The sequence below is a fragment of the Perognathus longimembris genome, chromosome 3 (genome assembly GCF_023159225.1).
Source record: "Perognathus longimembris pacificus isolate PPM17 chromosome 3, ASM2315922v1, whole genome shotgun sequence".
In the NCBI taxonomy this organism is placed as follows: Eukaryota; Metazoa; Chordata; class Mammalia; order Rodentia; family Heteromyidae; genus Perognathus; species Perognathus longimembris.
Window position 1 is genome coordinate 85,948,132 of NC_063163.1, and position 17,729 is coordinate 85,965,860.

At 58.1% G+C, this 17,729-nt stretch overlaps 2 protein-coding genes across 2 annotated transcripts; one reads left to right on the forward strand and one right to left on the reverse strand.

Moving 5' to 3' along the window:
* The first annotated feature begins 275 nt into the window (after positions 1-275).
* Myl2 (myosin light chain 2) lies at positions 276-2,625 on the forward strand. The gene is made up of 7 exons (XM_048340922.1): positions 276-409; positions 781-870; positions 1,149-1,224; positions 1,348-1,452; positions 1,741-1,819; positions 1,901-1,949; positions 2,346-2,625. The coding sequence occupies exons 1-7, from the start codon at positions 407-409 to the stop codon at positions 2,442-2,444; spliced, it is 501 nt and encodes a 166-aa protein (XP_048196879.1). The 5' UTR covers positions 276-406; the 3' UTR covers positions 2,445-2,625.
* A 402-nt stretch (positions 2,626-3,027) lies between these two features.
* Ccdc63 (coiled-coil domain containing 63) lies at positions 3,028-17,490 on the reverse strand. Its single transcript, XM_048340713.1, has 10 exons — positions 17,417-17,490; positions 16,375-16,564; positions 15,413-15,532; positions 13,444-13,625; positions 12,228-12,409; positions 9,703-9,923; positions 6,016-6,090; positions 4,715-4,907; positions 3,963-4,160; positions 3,028-3,182 (listed from the first exon to the last, which is right to left on the reverse strand). The coding sequence occupies exons 1-10, from the start codon at positions 17,473-17,475 to the stop codon at positions 3,028-3,030; spliced, it is 1,575 nt and encodes a 524-aa protein (XP_048196670.1). The 5' UTR covers positions 17,476-17,490.
* Positions 17,491-17,729: the final 239 nt, after the last annotated feature.

Genomic DNA, 17,729 nt, shown 5'->3' on the forward strand with positions numbered 1-17,729 from the left:
AGGACGCAGTGCGTGCAGGGCAGACCCAGCACCGGGAGGGGAGCTGCGAGTCTCTGTGCCAGAGGCACTGAGGTGCAAAGGTCCTGGGGTCGGCCGGGGCTTCTCATCCAGCTCAGCACCCACCCAGAGCCTTGGGAGCCCCAGGCTTTCTCCCCGACCCAGCTGACCTCGCTCTAACCTTGAGAGCATTCCTGGCCCAGCCCTGAGCGGCCCTGACTTCAGCGGAAAGGCACGGGCCGGGGTGGGGGGCCCGGGGGGTGGGGGGGGCTAGGTGCAGACGCTCACCTAGCACTGCCAAAAGCGGTCATGGGTTATTTTTAAACCGCCCAGGAAGTATTTATTGTGTGCGGCAGCAGCAACAGCGGCAGGTGACCCGGCAGGAAGCTTTGCTGCTGGATCTGGCACCATGGTGAGGGGCGGGGGGGGGGGGGGGCGGGGGGCTCCCCACGGCTGCACCCCATGGCTGGAGAGACAGAGGTTTGGTTCTGCTGACCTGAGAAGCCGGTGGCTCCCGGCTTGAAGAACAGGGCGGAGCAGGGCTTGAACTCGGGGCCTGGGCGCCTTCCCTGGGCTTTGGCACTCCAGGCCGGGTGCTTTGGGGGTGAGGGTCCCCGGGCTTTCCTGCAGGTCTGGGCCTCCCGGTGGCTGGGACCGCGGGCGGGCGGGTGCGCGCGGCTGGGGAGCTGCTGGGCCCTGGGCTTCTGTAAAGCCGGGCAGGGCCCCCCATCTCCAGGCCCCACGCACCCCACAGGCCTGTGCTCACGGCCGCTTCTTCTCCAGGCCCCTAAGAAAGCCAAGAAGAGAGCAGAGGGCGCCAACTCCAATGTCTTCTCCATGTTTGAGCAGACGCAGATCCAGGAGTTCAAGGAGGTGGGGGGGGGGGGGGAGGGGAGGGAGGGGACAGGGGAGGGAGAGGGAAGGGGAAGGGGGAGCAACAGGGGAACATCCTCCGCTTCTCCAGGGCTCCCATCCCAGTCCGCATCACGCAGCAGCCCATGCTCCGTAGTCACCAGTGGCTGGGACTACAGGCGTGTGCCACCACGCTCCCTCCAATATCCCACAGTGCTCCCAGAAGAGTCCAGAACGTCCCAGCCCGGCCCTCGGGCCCAGGGGTCTGGGTAGACCATGATACCCCCCCCCCCCCGCAGGCCTTCACCATCATGGACCAAAACCGGGACGGCTTCATCGACAAGAACGACCTGAGGGACACCTTCGCCGCCCTGGGTGGGTGCCCGGCAGCCTGGGAGGGGGGCTCTAGGCAGGGGAGGGGGCAGGGCCAGGCAGGGCCGGGCCTCCCAGTGGGGTGTGGGCACCCTGGCCCTGACCTCCCCCCATCCCTCACCCCAGGACGCGTGAATGTGAAGAACGAGGAGATCGACGAGATGATCAAGGAGGCCCCGGGCCCCATCAACTTCACCGTGTTCCTCACCATGTTCGGGGAGAAGCTCAAGGGTGAGGCCCGGGGAACCCCGCTCTGCCCCTCCAAGTCCACCTAGGGGAAACTGAGGCTCAGAGGCCATGAGCCACTGGCCTGAGGCTGCACAGTGGCCAGCTCCCCGTCAGGATTGGAACCCTGAGCTTCAGAATCAAGGCTGGACTCGGCCCTGCTGGTCCGGGGGCCGAGGTTGAGGCCCACTGAAGGCACTGCTGGGGCACAGGTGCTGGGCTGAGGCCTCTGCGTCTTTGGGGGGGCCCTGCTCCTGCCCCCCCCCCAGACACATGACCCCACTGGCATTCCAGGCGCAGACCCGGAGGAGACGATCCTCAACGCGTTCAAGGTGTTCGACCCCGAGGGCAAGGGGGTGCTGAAGGCCGACTAGTGAGTGGGCCTGGGGGGGGGGCGGGGGGCCCCCACTTCCCACCCCCGGACGGCCGACCGCAGCCTCCTCTCCTCCCGCAGCATCCGGGAGATGCTGACCACACAGGCCGAGAGGTTCTCCAAGGAGGAGGTACAGGGCCCGGCGCCCGGGTGGGTCAGGTGCTGTGCTCGGTGCTCCCAGGGCCCACTGGGAGCCGGGATGGAGGGTGGGTCAGGTGCTGTGCTCGGTGCTCCCAGGGCCCACTGGGAGCCGGGATGGAGGGTGGGCGGGTGCTGTGCTCGGTGCTCCCAGGGCCCACTGGGAGCCGGAGACAGCAAAGCAGGGATGGTGGGGAGGACGTCCCTAGCTGCGGCCAGGAGGGGTGGGGACTCCGGGGCGCGAGGTTGGAGAAGGGAAGACATGAGCTGGGCTCAAAGATGGGCCCAGGAGGGAGGGGCGCCCCCAGCCGCTGGGCCGCGCCCCCAGGGCCCTCAGGGCCCCCCCCACCCCCAGCCTGGCTTCAGCCCCCGCGCCTCCCTCCCCCAGATCGACCAGATGTTTGCAGCCTTTCCCCCCGACGTGACGGGCAACCTGGACTACAAGAACCTGGTCCACATCATCACCCACGGCGAGGAGAAGGACTGAGCGCCGCCCCCCCCCCCCGCCCGCACCCGCCCACCTCCGTCCTCACCACCCCTACCGTCCTTGCCACCCCCACCGCGTGCCAATAAACAAGGCCCCCGGGCCTGCTCGGTCCTGATGTCATCCTTGCCCCACGCAAGAAGGCCTCTGCTGACTCACAGGGGCGGGGCCTGCCGTTGTTGAAGCCCAACGCCTCTTTACTTATGATAGACCCTCACAGCCTCCAGAGGAGCAGGGCCGGCACCTCCGTGACCACGCGCTCGCGTGGCTGCCCACACGGCCTTGCACGGTCACCGAGAGGCAGCCCGACACGTTCAAATGTCCTGGGGCTGGCGCAGTGGCTCCGCCTGTTATCCTGGCGACTCAGGAGGCTGAGAGCTGAGGATCGTGGTTCAAAGCCAGCCCGGGCAGGAAAGGCCATGAGATTCTCTCCAATGAAGCAGCAAAAAGTCAAGAGTGGCGCCGTGGCTCACATGCTAGAGCGCCCGCCCTCAACAGGAAAGCTGAGGCCCCGCGTTCGAGCCCAGCGCGGGAAGGAAGGCGAGGGAAGCCGTGGGTGCAGAGTGCGTGTTTATTTGCCGGGGCCTCAGAAGCCGCTGCGCCGGGCCCTGTCGTGGTCGCGCGTGTAGTTGCGCGTGTCCCGCCGGCCCTCGCGCTCCCGCGGGCCGCCGCTCTCCCTCGTGAGGCCACCGGCCTCCAGCACGAGCTGCCGCAGCGCGCCGTACTCCATCGGTCGCTCCACTGCGGGGCGGGACGGGCGGCGCATGAGCTCGGGGCTGGGCCTCCCCTGGCCCGGGCCGCCCGCACACCCGGGCCGCCCACGTCCCTGGGCTCATGTTAGCCCCGGGCATCCTTTTTAGTGGCTGCATAATACTCCCCTGGCGGGTGGAGGTGGCTGCTGCAGCCCCCCGCCAGGGGCTGTCACGTCTCTTGTTTCTGGTTTGGGGCTCCCTGCTGCCCCTCTGACCCCTGAGAGGCCTTCTGGAAGGATGGCTTTGAGGCTCCAAGAAGCCACATCTGACTCCCTCCCCTTAAATGAGCAGGGCTGGCCTTCAACTTCAGGTTCCCGATTGAGCAGCAGCTGCTTCCATTCCAAGTTTAGGGGTCACGGGTGGGGGGGTGGTTGGGGGAGCCCCCGAGGATGAGGAAGGAGGGTTCATGGGACGGGAGAGGGGCAGACTCCAGGGCCTGGGGGGGCCGGTTAGGCTGGCTTGCTCACAGCTGGCCCCCAGCTAAAGTTAGTTGGAGATAAGAGTCTCTCAGACTTTTGGGGGGGCCCAAAGCTGGCCTTGAACTGTGATCCTCAGATCTCAGCCTCCCGGGAAGCTGGGGTCACAGGCGTGAGCCCCCACATCTGGCACATTCTCATATTCTGGGGCTCATCTCACACACGGGGTGCGGGGCCGGCCAACCCCCCTTGCAGTGAGAGACGGTGCCTGAGGGGAAACTGAGGCTCGGCATCCTGTGTGATTCTCCCCGCCGCCCCCCCTCCCAGCCCGGGCGGCACGGAGGGAATCTCACGGTCATCCAGCTTGTCGATGAAGGGGTCGAAGCCCATGACGGGGGGCACCACCCTGACGGGCTCGGGGGGCTTGAGCAGCCCCGAGCCGCCCCAGAAGGGGTTCACGAAGCTGGTTGGGGCCTTGGCCCGCTCCGCCTCCTGCAACCGCCGGTTCGACTCCAGCAGGAGCAGGTCGTTGGTTTTCTTCTCTATGATGGCTGTGGGGAGAGGGGGCCGAGGGCCCGGGGGCCATGGGCCAGGGCGCCGGCCTCTGCCTGCCCCGCCCGCCCCACCCGCCCTGCCCGGCCCGTGCGGGAGACGTGCAGGCATGCGGAGGCCCACGCACAATCCCCCGGCCATCTTCCCATCTTCGCCTCCTCCCGCCGCCAGGCCTTCGCTTCCAAGGTTCCCCCCAGCCCAAATGCTCTTCCTTCCACTGCCACCACCCGTGACATCTGCTTTGCTAAACCTTTGGGTTTTCTTGGGGGGTGGGGATTTGAACTCGGGGCCTCTTGTTCGTTCGACTGGCTCTCACAACTGGGCCCTCTCCCACCTGAGCCACCCCTGCAGCCCAGCTTTTGGCTGGCACGTTGGAAATGGGCAGCTCAGGGGCTTTTGCGGCCCGGGCTGGCTTCACAGCCTCCTACTCGGCTGTCTCCGCGTCCTGGGCAGCTGGGATTACAGGCGTGAGCTCCTGTGCCCGGCTGTAGCCGGCCCCGGGTGAGGATTTGAACCCAGGCCCCTCCCCACGCTAGGGGGCCGCGGAGCTCACCGAAGTACTGGGGGAGGTTGAGGTCGCTGATGGCGCCCGTCTCGCCCAGGTGGCCCTGGATGCTGGAGGCGTCGCACCGGATCTTCCGGAAGAGCTTCTCCACCGAGGCCTTGAGGCGCGCCAGCACCTGGCTCAGCTCGCCGTGCTGCCGCTCGCACAGGTCCGCCGCCTCCGTGGCCAGCTTCAGCCTGTCCTGCGGGGACGCGGGCTCAGCGGGCGCACCGAGGCGTCCACGCGACGCAGGGAGCGTTCCAGCGCGCGCTGAGGCCCAAGGGTTAACGCGGATCTCACGGCCGTGGCGCACCCCGCTCAGGGCGAGGCGCCACCCCAACCCCACTCTGCCCCCGCCTGTGGGTGGGAAACTGAGGCTCAAGTCACACGGCCCCAAGGGGGATGGAGATTCCAACTCAGTCCCGCAAACCACCACGCAAGGCCGTTCCCACTGCACAGAACATTCCAGGCCCCCGCGCGGCCCCTCCTGGGACCCACGCAGCCCCTTTCTCTCAGAACCAGGGCATAATCGAGGGCCTGGCCTCTCACTTGGGGGGGGGGGGGCAGGGGAGTGGGGTGTGGGACACGCTAGCAGGAAGAGAAGGAATTCTCCTGCGTGGGGTGCGGTGCAAGTGGCACATGCAAAATGGCCCGAGTTCAAACCCAGAGCCACCAGGGGAACAAAAAGAATAAATAAAACTAGAAGCCGGTGCCAGTGGCTCACGCCTGTGATCCCAGCTGCTCGGGAGGCTGAGACCTGAGGATCGTGGTTCGGAGCCAGCCGGGGCAGGAAAGTCCATGAGACTCTCATCTCCAGTGAACCAGCAAAAATCTGGAGGTGGGGGGCTGGGAATGTGGCTTAGTGGTAAAGTGCTTGCCTAGCAGGCACGAAGCCCTGGGTTCGATTCCTCAGCACCACATACACAGAAAGAGCCAGAAGTGGCGCTGTGGCTCAAGTGGTAGAGCGCCAGCCTCGAGTGGAAAAATTCAGTGACAGCGCTGTGAGTTCAAGCCCCAGGTCTGGCACACATAATAAAAACACAAGGCAAAGAGGAAGTGCCTCCTGGAGTATTTGTTGCACTTGGGAGGAAGCCTGCCTTCCCACCCCCTCCCCCGCCTCCCCTCCTGGGCCAAGCTGAACCCCAGGGACCCCCAAGGAGATCTCCCTAGCCCTGGAAAGGCCCCTGGGGAAAATGCCGCCCCCTGGCCGGCCGGCCACAGTGCTCTGCTGCCCCCTCCTGGCCACAGGGAGGAGGTGCTGCGTCCCCGCCGGAATGGCTGGAGCAGACAGGCAGACAGACCCAGCTCACCTCCATCTGCTTCAGAACCACGCGGCTGTTGTCGTGGGACACCTGTTGCTGGGATCGCAGGTGAATGATGGCGTCCTACCCAGGAGAGAATCTCAGAGTGAAAAACAGGATGCTCCCTCCCTCTCCTGCCTGACACCCTGTCCTGTCTGACACCCCGCCTGACAGACACACATCTGACAGACAACCTACCTGACAGACATCCACCTGACAGACACCCCACCTGACAGACACCCTGCCTGACAGACAACACACCTGACAGACATCCACCGACAGACATCCACCTGACAGACACCCCACCTGACAGACACCCCACCTGACAGACACCCTGCCTGACAGACACCCCACCTGACAGAAACCCTGCCTGACAGACACCCCACCTGACAGACACCCTGCCTGACAGACATGCTGTCTGACATTCTTGCAAAAGACGCCTCACCTAACAGACACCCCACCTGACAAACACCAACTTGACAGATACCCTGCCTGACAGACACACACTTTGCCAGAACCCTGATAGACACACACCTGACAAGACACCCCATCTAACAGACACCCCGCCTGACAGACATCCCAGGTTATAGAGGTCTTGCCTGACACTCTCCTGATAGACACCCCAACTGACAGACACCCCGCCTGAACAACCTGACAGACATGCACCTGACAGATACCCTGCCTGACAGACATGCACCTGACAGACACCCCGCCTGACAGACACCCCACCTGACAGACAACCCGCCTGCTTGACATGCACCTGACAGACACCCCACCTGACAGACACCCCACCTGACAGATACTCCGCCTAAGAGACACCCCACCTGACAGACACCCCGCCTGACAGACAACCCGCCTGACAGACATGCACCTGACAGACACCCTGGCTAACAGACACCCCACCTGACAGACATGCACCTGACAGACACCCCACTTGACAGACAACCCACCTGACAGACATGCACCTGACAGACACCCTGCCTGACAGACACCCCTCCTGACACCACCCCACCTGACAGACACCCTGCCTGACACCACCCCACTTGACAGATATGCACCTGACAGACACCCCACTTGACAGACAACCCGCCTGACAGACACCCCACCTTACAGACATGCACCTGACAGACACGCTGCCTGACAGACACTCCGCCTGACAGACACCCGCCTGACAGACACCCCGCCTGACAGACACCCTGCCTGACACCACCCCACCTGACAGACATGCACCTGACAGACACCCCGCCTGACAGACAACCCGCCTGACACCACCCCACCTGACAGACACCCCATCTGACAGACACCCTGCCTGACAGACACCCCGTCTGACACTACCCCACCTGACAGACACGCACCTGACAGACACCCGCCTGATAGACACCCTGCCTGACAGACACCTGCCTGACAGACACCCCACCTGACAGACACCCCAACTGACAGACACCTGCCTGATAGACACCCCGCCTGACAGACAACCTACCTGACAGACATGTACCTGACAGACACCCTGCCTGACAGACATGTACCTGAATGACATCCCGCCTGACACTCACCTTCAGACACCTTGCCCTACAGACATGCCGCCTGGAAAACCCTCCACCCACAGACACTCACCTGACAGATACCCTGCCTGACAGACATCCTGCCCAAAATCCCGCCACCTGACACACCTCCTTACACCTTGCCTGACAGACATTCCATCTGACAGACACCTTGCCTGACACCTCCCCAACTGGCCCCCACCTGACACCCCAGCTGTGCCTGCAGGGCCTCCTCAAGCAGCCTGTGCTTCTTAGTGAAACGAGGATGGCGGCACTGTGTGTGGAAAACTAGACTTTCTAACATCTAGGACTTTCCAACCTTCTGCCTGCCCTGACTGTGGGTGCTGCTCACTTGGGGATGCACCGGTGTTCTTGCCCCCCACTCCCGTGGCAGGCAGCACCCTATGGGGGCCAGCAGGGCCCGAGGTCTTCCTGCCCACTACATGTCCATGCATCCTGCAATGCCACATATGGCCACCAGAGGGCAGCGGTGAAGCGCTTGCCTTCATGAGAGGGCCTGGGAGAGAATCAAACTCAGGAGCTTGGGGTGAACTCCGAGGCCCCCCTCCAGAGAACATCATTGCCCAACATGAATGGGAGATGCTGTGCAACCCTGAGCCCTACTCTGAGCCGAGGAGACTCATGGGGCCTCATGCCCCATCCCACTCCAGCCCCTCCTCCATCTGCTGGTGCCCGTCAAGGGGCCAGCCAGCTGTGAGCCATGGAAGCGCAGGGGGCCCCCAACATTGGGAAGCCATCGGGGGGCCTGGGAGAGGAAACACTGCGATGAAGACTGCCCTGCTCGCAGGGCCTCTGCCCTGCAGACCGGACTTCCTCATGGGTGAGCCTGATGGAACCCCAAGTTCAAAGACTGATGCTGGAGTCTTCGGCCTAGAGATAGCTGCTGTCTGTACCCTGAAGATGGCGGAGGAGGACCTGAAGTGCCACCTTCCGGGGCTTCATGTCAGTCAGCTCCTTTCTCTGCCATATTTCTTTCCTGTCACTTTCTCCAGGCTGCAGTCTCGCCTGGCAGTGGGGACTGCAGGGAGACTCGATGTCCTCATGGTGCACACAGGCTATGGGGCTCAGGGAGGAGAGGACAGAGGCCTCTCAAGGTCAGTGGAAGGTCAAGATCACTCGTGTTTGGGAACTCATTTCCTGTCACTCCCTCTGGCGCCCTTGGCACCCATGTGCCTGTCCTGTGTGGGGTCCCTCTGGGCAGGCAATAAAGAGCAACCAAGGGTCACTGGAGGCCACATCCAAATCATTACCACCCTGCTCTGGGCTGCCCTTATTGGATCTCTTGCAGTGGACTCCATCACAACCAGCCAACAAGGGGTGAGCTTCCATGTCTGGTCCAGCAATTGGGGAGCTGCCTTGTGCCTGGCTTCTGCTGAGACACAGCCAATGGGAGGCACAGTCTGGAGATTGGCAGGTGGGAGAAGGCGGTACTTCCTTTCCACCCGGACTATTGCTATTGCTTGTTGCTTCTTTTTCTCTAAACCTATTGTTGGTTCTTTCATTCTGTTGTTTCATTCTATTTGTTTACAGGTATTCTCATTATTCCCATCACCTTCAGTGAGAGATGCCATTACATCACAGGTTGGCTCTTGGCATTTACATTGGCCTTCCTGGTCCTTACTAAAATTAACTCATCCCACTTAGGGAGTAAACAAACATCCTGTGTTGTTCTAGCTGTGCCTGTCTGCACTTGGGGAGGGGTGACATTTGTGTGGGGTCAGGAGACAACAGGCAGAAAAGGGAAAGGCCAGGACAGTCCAGGGGGGACTTCTCTGGGGTCTCAGTGGTCACAAGACCCAGGCCCAAGCCGAGAATGGGAGGGGCTGAAGCATGAACGAAGGACGTTAGACAGTTCCAGAGGGTGCTATTTATGTCCTGGGGAATGAGGAGTTACATCGGGAAACGATGGGCTGGACAAAGGTTAACAGGATTGTTTCCTGCAGGGCTCATGAGAGCCCTTGCTCTGCTCACTCTCACCAAGAGGACTAGCCACCATCCAGGCTGTGTGTGCTTCTCTTATACATTTCTCATCTTGTGGTGTTACCCCTCTCCCCTTACTGCCCTATAAAAGTATAAAAAGCCATTCTCAGGGACCCCTCCACACCCGGCGAGGGGAAGGCAGGGCGGGCCCCACCTGGATCTCCTGGGTCTTCTTCTGCACCATCTCCATGTCATTGTTGAGCTCCGTGACGTAGGTAAACCGAGCGAAGTTCTTCTCCTCCTTGGCCACGAAGTCCTTAATGAGCTGGTTGAGGTCTCCGTTGGGGGTGAGCTTGAGCAGCCGCAGGTGAGCCACCTCATAGCTCTCGAAGCTCTCCCCCTTGCTCTGCTTCCCGTGCTTCTTGGCCTTGAGAGCTGCAAAGGACAGAGAGCGGTGTGGATGGGGCTGACTGGACGTAGAGAGGGGATGGGCGGAACAGACCAGGCAGGAATGGGACTCATCATCTGCTCTACCAAGACCCAGTGACACAGCTAGTGTGTGTTGCTCTTTCTCTAGCCAGGAACCTGCCATCACCAAGGCTCTCCTGAACCCTGCCTCATTCTCTTTAACTTGAGGAACACCAGAAGGAACTTTCTAGAATCTTCTGATGACCACAGGGCCACCAGAAAGAGCTCTCTAGATCTTCCTAGGCACAGCCATGGAACCCCCTTAACATGGGTGACTCCAAGCTGTCCTTGGGATAAGGTCACACACAGCTCCTCAGCCCCTCACTGGGCTCTTCATGGGGTTCCCACCTTGTGCCCTGTCCTATGGGCCACACAGAATCCAGTGACAAACCCCTAGAACAGGTGACAGGAGGCTGACGGGTGGAAGAATGCATGGACCGATGGTTGGGTTGATGGATAATTGAGTAGGTGTATGGTTAGATGGACTGACAGAGGGGCCAAAAGATAGACAAGTTTGGAGTTGGTTTATTTTTGGGGGGAAACATAAGGTTTCTCAGAAACACTTGTAGCAATGCAACCTCAAGTAATAAGAAAGGAAAAGGCAAAAGTAACCCAAAGCATTGGTGCTGCTGGCTCATGCCTGTAATCCTAGCTACTCAGGAGGCTAAGATCTGAGGATCACGGTTCACAGCTAGCCGAAACAAGAAAGTCTGTAAGGCTCTTATCTCCAATTAACCACCAGAAAACCAGAAGTGAAGCTGTGACTCAAATGGTAGCGTGCTAGCCTTGAGCAAAAAAAGCTCAGGGACAGCACCCAGGCCCCGAGTCAAGCCCCAAGCCCAAAACAAAAAAACAAACAAAAAGGGCTAAGGTGGGGCTCAATGGTAGAATAGGAAGCATGCCCAAGGCTTTGGGTTCAATTCACAGCAGAAGGAAGAGGGAAGAAAGGGACAGGAGTGAGGGAGAGAGGGAGAGAGGGAGGGAAGGAGGGAGGGAGGGAAGGAGGGAGGGAGGAAAGGAGGGAGGGAAGAAAGGAGGGAAAGAGAATAGAAAGGGAAAGGGAATGGGAAAGGAAGGGAAGAGAGGGAAGGGAAGGGAAGGCAAGGGAAGGCAAGGGAAGGGGAAGGGAAAGGGTAGCTGTTCAGAGGGCTCTCAGAAGACCCTGACCCTTCAGTCCACTAGGAAAGGGCATAACCCAGCAGCCTGGTCTGCACTGGCCAGGAAGAGCTGCTTGTAAGGCTGCCCTTGGAAGCCCTCGTGTGGAGTGCTAACAGCTTCCTACACTGCTGTGAAACAGCCCCTAGGGCTTGGTATGTGGCCTAGTGGCAAGAGGGTTCGCCTTGTATACAAGAAGCCCTGGGTTCAATTCCTCAGCACCACATATATAGAAAACGGTCAGAAGTGGCGCTGTGGCTTAAGTGGGAGAGTGCTAGCCTTGAGCAAAAAGAAGCCAGGGACAGTGCTCAGGCCCTGAGTTCAAGGCCCTGGTCTGGCCAAAAAAAAACAACCAAAAAAACAGCCCCTAAATGATGGGCGCGGCCCCCATGTGCAGACTGCCCAAGCCGCATGGAGGAAGCGGAGCACCTGCCCCCACACTGAGCCTGGACTCCAGGCCTGGGCTATAGAGGCCCCCAGCCCTCGCCCTGCCCACAGCCTACTATAAGCTGAATCCTGTCAGCACCCCGCAGGGAGTCGTGTGACCCAGGGACCCCTGGCACAATCTCCCCCTGAACAATAAAGAGTCTCAGCATTCGAACACAACGTCCAGGGTGCTGATCAACCCACGGCCCAGGTGCACATGCGAGTGAACTACTATTACAGACTCTAGTAGCCCCAGGTATCCATAGGGAATACTTTTTCAAATTAAGTATATCCCAAAGAGAGCATGGGACATACTTATACTAAATAAATCATTATTCCTTGTTTATCTGAAGTTTAAATATAACTAGTCACCTTGGATTTTGTTTTTCTGCCAGTGGTAGGGCTTGCATTCAGGGCCTGGGTGCTGTCCCTAAGCTTTTTTGCTCAAGAATGGTGCTCTACCACCTGAGCCACAGTGCTACTTCTGGTTTTCTTGGTGATTCATTGAAGCTAAGAGTCTCATGGACTTTCTGGCCTGGGCTGGCTTTGTACCAAGATCCTCAGATCTCAGCCTCCTGAGAAGCTAGGATGACAGGCATGAGCCTCCAGAGCCCGGTCTCACCTTGGATTTTTATCAGCTAACTTTGGCTTTTATTTGATAATCTGGGGAGCAGGGGAGGGAGAGAGTACCTTCTTCCTGTTTGGCCTGTTCCTCAAATTCAGAGCGGTCGTTGAGCTTGAAGAGCAGGAAGGACTTGAGCTTGTTCTCATGGTCATACACACGCTCCAGCTCCCGAATCTCCAGGTTGTACTGAGCGATGTCCTTCTGTTGGCGCTCCTTCATGGCGGCCATCCGAGCCATGGCCTCCACTCTAAAGAGGGGTGCAGGGCCTTGTCCCAAAGCACCCGCCCTTTCCTCCCTCTCCCAGCTAGGTCAGGGGGACTTTCTGCCTGGCCAGTGGCCACCAGAAGAAATGCTAAACAGTTCGAGCTTTGGGCTTCCAATTACCCTGAGGAGGATTTTCCTATCATCACTCTACCCTTATCACCACCACCAGGACTGCCAGTGACATTATCACCAACATCTTCTCCTCCTTCTCATCACCATCACCATTACCATCATCACCATCACTACCACCATTTCACTACTATGACCACTACCAACCCCCCCACCATCTCACCATCATTATCACCACCAATAACACTATCGTTGCCATCACCACCACCACCACCACCACCACTAGCATCTCACCATTATCACTACCACTACCATCACCATTACCATCATCACCATTACCATCATCACCATCTCCACCACCACCATCTCACCATCACTACCACTATCCCCACTACCACCACCACCACCATCATCACTACCACCACCATCATCACTATCACACCATCACTACCACTACCATCACCATCCCCACCATCACTGTCACCACCACCACCACCACCACCACCACCACCATCATCACTGTCACCATCGCCATCACCATCACCATGTAAAGAAACCCTACATTCCTGGAACCAGCAGTCAAACCCAGATACACCTGACTCTGGAGCCTGTTCTATTCACAACCAGACTCGAGAAGGCCCTTGACTAGCAGTGGGCGCCCTCGGGCACAGTCAAGCATGTGGCCTCTGCTGCACCTCTCATGCTTACCATGTTTCAGCTAGGTATCTTAGCAACTATAAGATGGAGTCAATGAGAAACTCCTGGGCATTTGCAGGATGTTGGGAGCCCCCAGAGTCGCGAGTGGGGGAGGGCAGCAGTGCAGGGAGCTCTGAGCACCGTGTTGTGCTGCCCGCCCCCTGCCCACCTCTGTCTGTAGGCCTGCCGTGTCCCCTGCCCCCCACCCACCTCTGTCTGTAGGCCTGCCGTGTCCCCTGCCCCCCCGCCCACCTCTGTCGGTAGGCCTGAGCAGACTGCTCGATGGCCATGTTCATGGTTTTCTTCTGCATGAGCAGGCGCTTGTTCAGTTGCTGGTAGACATTGTCGTAGGCGGCCTTCTCGAAGCGGAGGGTCTTGATCTCTGCCCGGAGCCTGGCGTTGGTGGTCATCATCTTGTCAAAGTGGACTGTGACCTGTGGAAAGGGCTGTGCTTCAAAACAGGGCCCATCCTGGGTGTGTGCCCCAAATGGGGGGGGGGGGAGACATGGCTAGAGTCCCCGGTCCGCACTGTCGGAGCTTCAGGCTGGGGGGAGTCAAGTCCCGGCCACCACCTCCTAGGGAGGCAAAAAAAAAAAAAAATCATCTCCTAAGAGGCGGCTCCTAAGCGCCACCAGTCCAGGTTAAAGAAATTTAAAGTGGGCACTGGCAGCTCACGCCTGTCATCCCAACTATTCAGGAGGCTGAGATCTGAGGACCACAATATGAAGCCAGCCTGGGCAGAAAAGGTCAAAGAGACCCTTATCTCCAGTTAACCAGCAAAAAGCCAGAGTTAGGGGCTGGGAATGTGGCCTAGTGATAGAGTCCTTGTCTAGCATGCATGAAGCTCTGGATCCAATCCTCAGCACCATGTAAACAGAAAAGGCTGGAAGTGGCGCTGTGGCTCAACTGGCAGAGTGCTAGCCTTGAGCAAAAAGAAGCCAGGGACAGTGCTCAGGCCCTGAGTTTAAGCCAAAAAAAAAGTTTCATCAGAGAAATGTCTGTAAAAACTGGTATTATGTAATATTAAGAAAATGCTCATTTCATTTGCTTCAATACTGGTATGGTGCTTATAAAAAAAAGTGTTTAAAGGATGAACCTGAAGAATTTAGAGGTAAAATAGCATAATCCCTTATGTTAATCACCTTAATTAAGGTAAGTAATTTATCTTAAAATACTTCAGGGTAAAAGAATCATGAAGCAATTAAAGTGAGATGTTAACAACCATTAAACCCAAGTGACAGGTATGTAGGCGTTTATTATTTTATTCCCTCTCTTTTTCTTAATGCATTTCTTGTGTGTGTGTGTGTGTGTGTGTGTGTGTGCGTGTGTGTGTGTGTGTGTCCTGGGCACTGTCCTTAGCTTCTTCCCCTTAAGGCTGGCTCTCTGCCACTTGAACCACAGCTCTACTTCTGGCTCTTTGCTGGTTAGTTGGAGATAAGAATCTCGCAGACTCTGGCTGTGAACTGGGCTGGCTTTGGATCATGATCCTCAGATCTGGGCCTCCTGAGTGGCTAGGATTACAAGTGTGAGCCATGGCCCCCAGCTCTTTGGTGTTTTCATGTTGGGATTGTGGATTGGTCCAGCCACAAGGGACAACAGCACAGAGGCTGCTGGGGTAGAGAGAGCTCCGGGCAGGCCTGATGGTCAGGATGTGGGGGAAGTAAGAGCTTTCTGCACTGAGCCTCCCTCTAAATCCATCCACTTTCCCTCCAGCTGGCTTCTGTCCCATGAGCTGCAGGTTCCTGAGCCAGGTAGACTACCATTGCACCTGCCCCTCCATTCCTTCTCCCTTCTTGCTTTTCCCGCGGTCACCACCTCTCCCCATGGGTGAGTCCAGGAGTGTGGCAGAGCTGTCCTGCCCTCGTGGGGGAGGGGAGGAAGAAACAGTCCAGGGTGGTCATGTGACTCAGGTCCATTCTCCTGTCCACAGTCATTGGTTCAGGGCTGAGTACAACATCCGAGCTGGTCCAAGAGGAGACTGTTCTGGGACATGGCATGAAGCACTTGGGGAAAGAGATGCTTCCATTGCCTTTCTCTTGGCTTCTGTTGGCGCTGAGGTGGGTGGGGCAGGCGGTAGATTCTAAAAGGCTCCCCGGCCTGGGTGTCCACCATCAGCTGTCAATCCTGGGACAGAGTGAGCCCTGCCAGAGGCTTGTCGGGCACTGTGCTCTGCTCTGGGCACGGGGGAGGGGGGTGTGCGGGAAACTCCTCACATACGTACGAGATTCAGACGCGTTTCCAAAATGTGGATCTGTTTTTGCAGTCTCCGGGGGCTATTCGACTCTTGTATTTTCATGAAGATCTGTTTTTGGTTTGTGATTTTCCTTTCCATCTGAGCAATCTGAGAGAGAGAGAGAGAGAGAGAGAGAGAGAGAGAGAGAGAGAGAGAGAGAAGAGCAATTGTGTTAATATTTGCAAGGGTATACACTTCACAGTTTACTCACTGAATGGTCCCTGTCAGGAGACTTCTGACTCAGCTCTTGGATGCCTGTGCTTCTCTTCTTGCTCTTTGCCGCTCTTGGGTAAAGTGAAGCCACTGAGACTTTTGGCTCGCATCAGGCATGCAAATTTGCCTCATCTATGGATATAAATGTTAATGCCTAAAATCCTAGCTATTCAGGGGTGTGAGATCTAAGAATCACAGTTCAAAGCCAGACTCCAATCTCCAGTTAACCAGCAAAAAAAAAATCTAGAGGTGGCTCAAGTGATACAGTACCAGCCATGTGAAAAACAAAAGTCAAGCAAAAGCAGAGGCCCTGAGTTCAAACCTCAGAACTGACACACACACACACACACACACACACACACACACACACACACACACCTCTTAAAGCAGAGACATTAACTGTAACATTAGTGTTTCTGCCTCTCACCAGCCTAGTCCCAGAACGAGAGAAGCAACAAGGGCCCCTAGCTGAGCCATGAAGGATGTAGCTTTAAGCCTCAGAAACTGAGGAAAGGGTGTTGTTTGTTACTTGCCTTCGCTAGCTGATGCATCCATCTGTGCTGAGCTAGGAGGCAGCCAGGGGGTCACACGGTATGAACAGAGCTGGTTAACTAACCTGCAGCCCAGACAACACCCAGAGTGCATCTTGGAAGGCTATCCCAGGACATTCTGGCTGCCTGACCCATCCCCTGATCCTGATCCTGACTTGGGGCGACCCATTTGGGATGGCCACGCACCTTGTCATCCAGCTCAGCCAGCAGCACCTTCATGGACTTAATCAGGGCCTCGTAGTCCTGCTTGGTCTGCATCAGGAAACTCAGCTCCATGTAGTTCTTCTGGTTCATGTCTATACTTTTCGAGGACTTGAGGAGACCCAGCACCAGCATGAGTTCATCGTGTTCTGCTTTCAGATTCTGGAGTTCCTTCCTGAGGGAGAGAGGACAGCCCTGGTCAGCCCCATACACCCTAAAATGACTCTCATGGAGGTTCGGGTACCGGAGGAGCTGGAGAGACTACACTTGGCCCCAGGGAATGGCAAGGGCCAGCTCCAGGTCCCAATCTCTCTTGCTACACCTCCCCAAGGAACAACCTACTGCTGTGCCACTGCCTGCAGGCAGGAGCCAGGACTGCTCTCCACCCACTGCAGCTCCACTGCACTTTGCCAGCCATTTCCCGAGGCTCGGGGTCCCCATGCTCTCCAGTAATGAGCAAAGGCGCCTGGTCAGACCTTCCGAGTTTGCCTCCACACAGGGACGCATCAAAGCTAGGGCACCCCAATTTCAAATTCTCCAAAGGACATGTGAAGTGGACCTGTGGTCTGGATATCGTCAGCCTTCCCCGGGAACCCCCAGCTCCCAAGGCTGGACCTTGGGCAGAAGTGCCATGCCCACTTTCCATTACCCCACCCCACCAATCAGTCACAGCTGATTGGACCAGGAACAGACACCTAAGCCAATCATGTTCTCCTTCTCCTGAGAATCTGGGATTGGGATGTATGCAAGTCAGTCTACATGCAGCCCCTGGACATTGGCAAGCTCATGGCTGGAGACAGAGTGAACAAAGCTCATGGGAGAGAGACACAAAAACCAGAAGTGGGCCTTCCCTGTGATTTGTGCCCCACTTTCCAGGGGTCCCGGGCCCCCCTCCCCAGATCCTGGAATAGACTCCCCCCTCCCAAGTGGGCTTGTCTGGAAATTCGAGTCCTTAGAGGAAAGAGCACCGGGGAGAAGTGGAGCCCCACACCCGCCCCGTCAGCAGGCGCGGGCCCTGGTCACTCACTGCTGGCTCGCCACCTTCTGCTGGCTGCGGAAGTTGAAGGACTTGCGGCTCTGCACCATCTTCCGGAATTGCTGCCTCACCTTGCGCAGCTCCGTCTCTGCCATCTCCTCCCGGGCCTTCTCTGAGAGCTGCCCAGGGCCCTTCCACTCCTTTCTCCGGTACTTCTTAGACTGAGAGACATGGGGCCAGGGGCCAAAGCGTCAGGTGACCAAACAGGCCTCACTGCAGCTGGGCTGGGGACGGGGGAAGCGGAGGGGCAACAGCTGGGAGCCCACCCTGGGGTGATGTCAGATGCTTGTCTCTCTTACATGGA

What these genes read in the sequence shown, in the direction of transcription:
- Myl2 (XM_048340922.1), top strand. An exon ending in GGACACCTTCGCCGCCCTGG is followed by an intron (nt 1,225 to 1,347) that starts GTGGGTGCCCGG and finishes CCCTCACCCCAG; the next exon opens with GACGCGTGAATGTGAAGAAC. An exon ending in AGAGGTTCTCCAAGGAGGAG is followed by an intron (nt 1,950 to 2,345) that starts GTACAGGGCCCG and finishes TCCCTCCCCCAG; the next exon opens with ATCGACCAGATGTTTGCAGC.
- Ccdc63 (XM_048340713.1), bottom strand. Translation starts at nt 17,475, where the DNA reads ATGGTGCAGAGCCGCAAGTCCTTCAACTTCCGCAGCCAGCAGAAGGTG. An exon ending in ACAGGCCAAACAGGAAGAAG is followed by an intron (nt 9,924 to 12,227) that starts GTACTCTCTCCC and finishes TGTCCTTTGCAG; the next exon opens with CTCTCAAGGCCAAGAAGCAC. An exon ending in CAACCTCCCCCAGTACTTCG is followed by an intron (nt 4,161 to 4,714) that starts GTGAGCTCCGCG and finishes CTCTCCCCACAG; the next exon opens with CCATCATAGAGAAGAAAACC.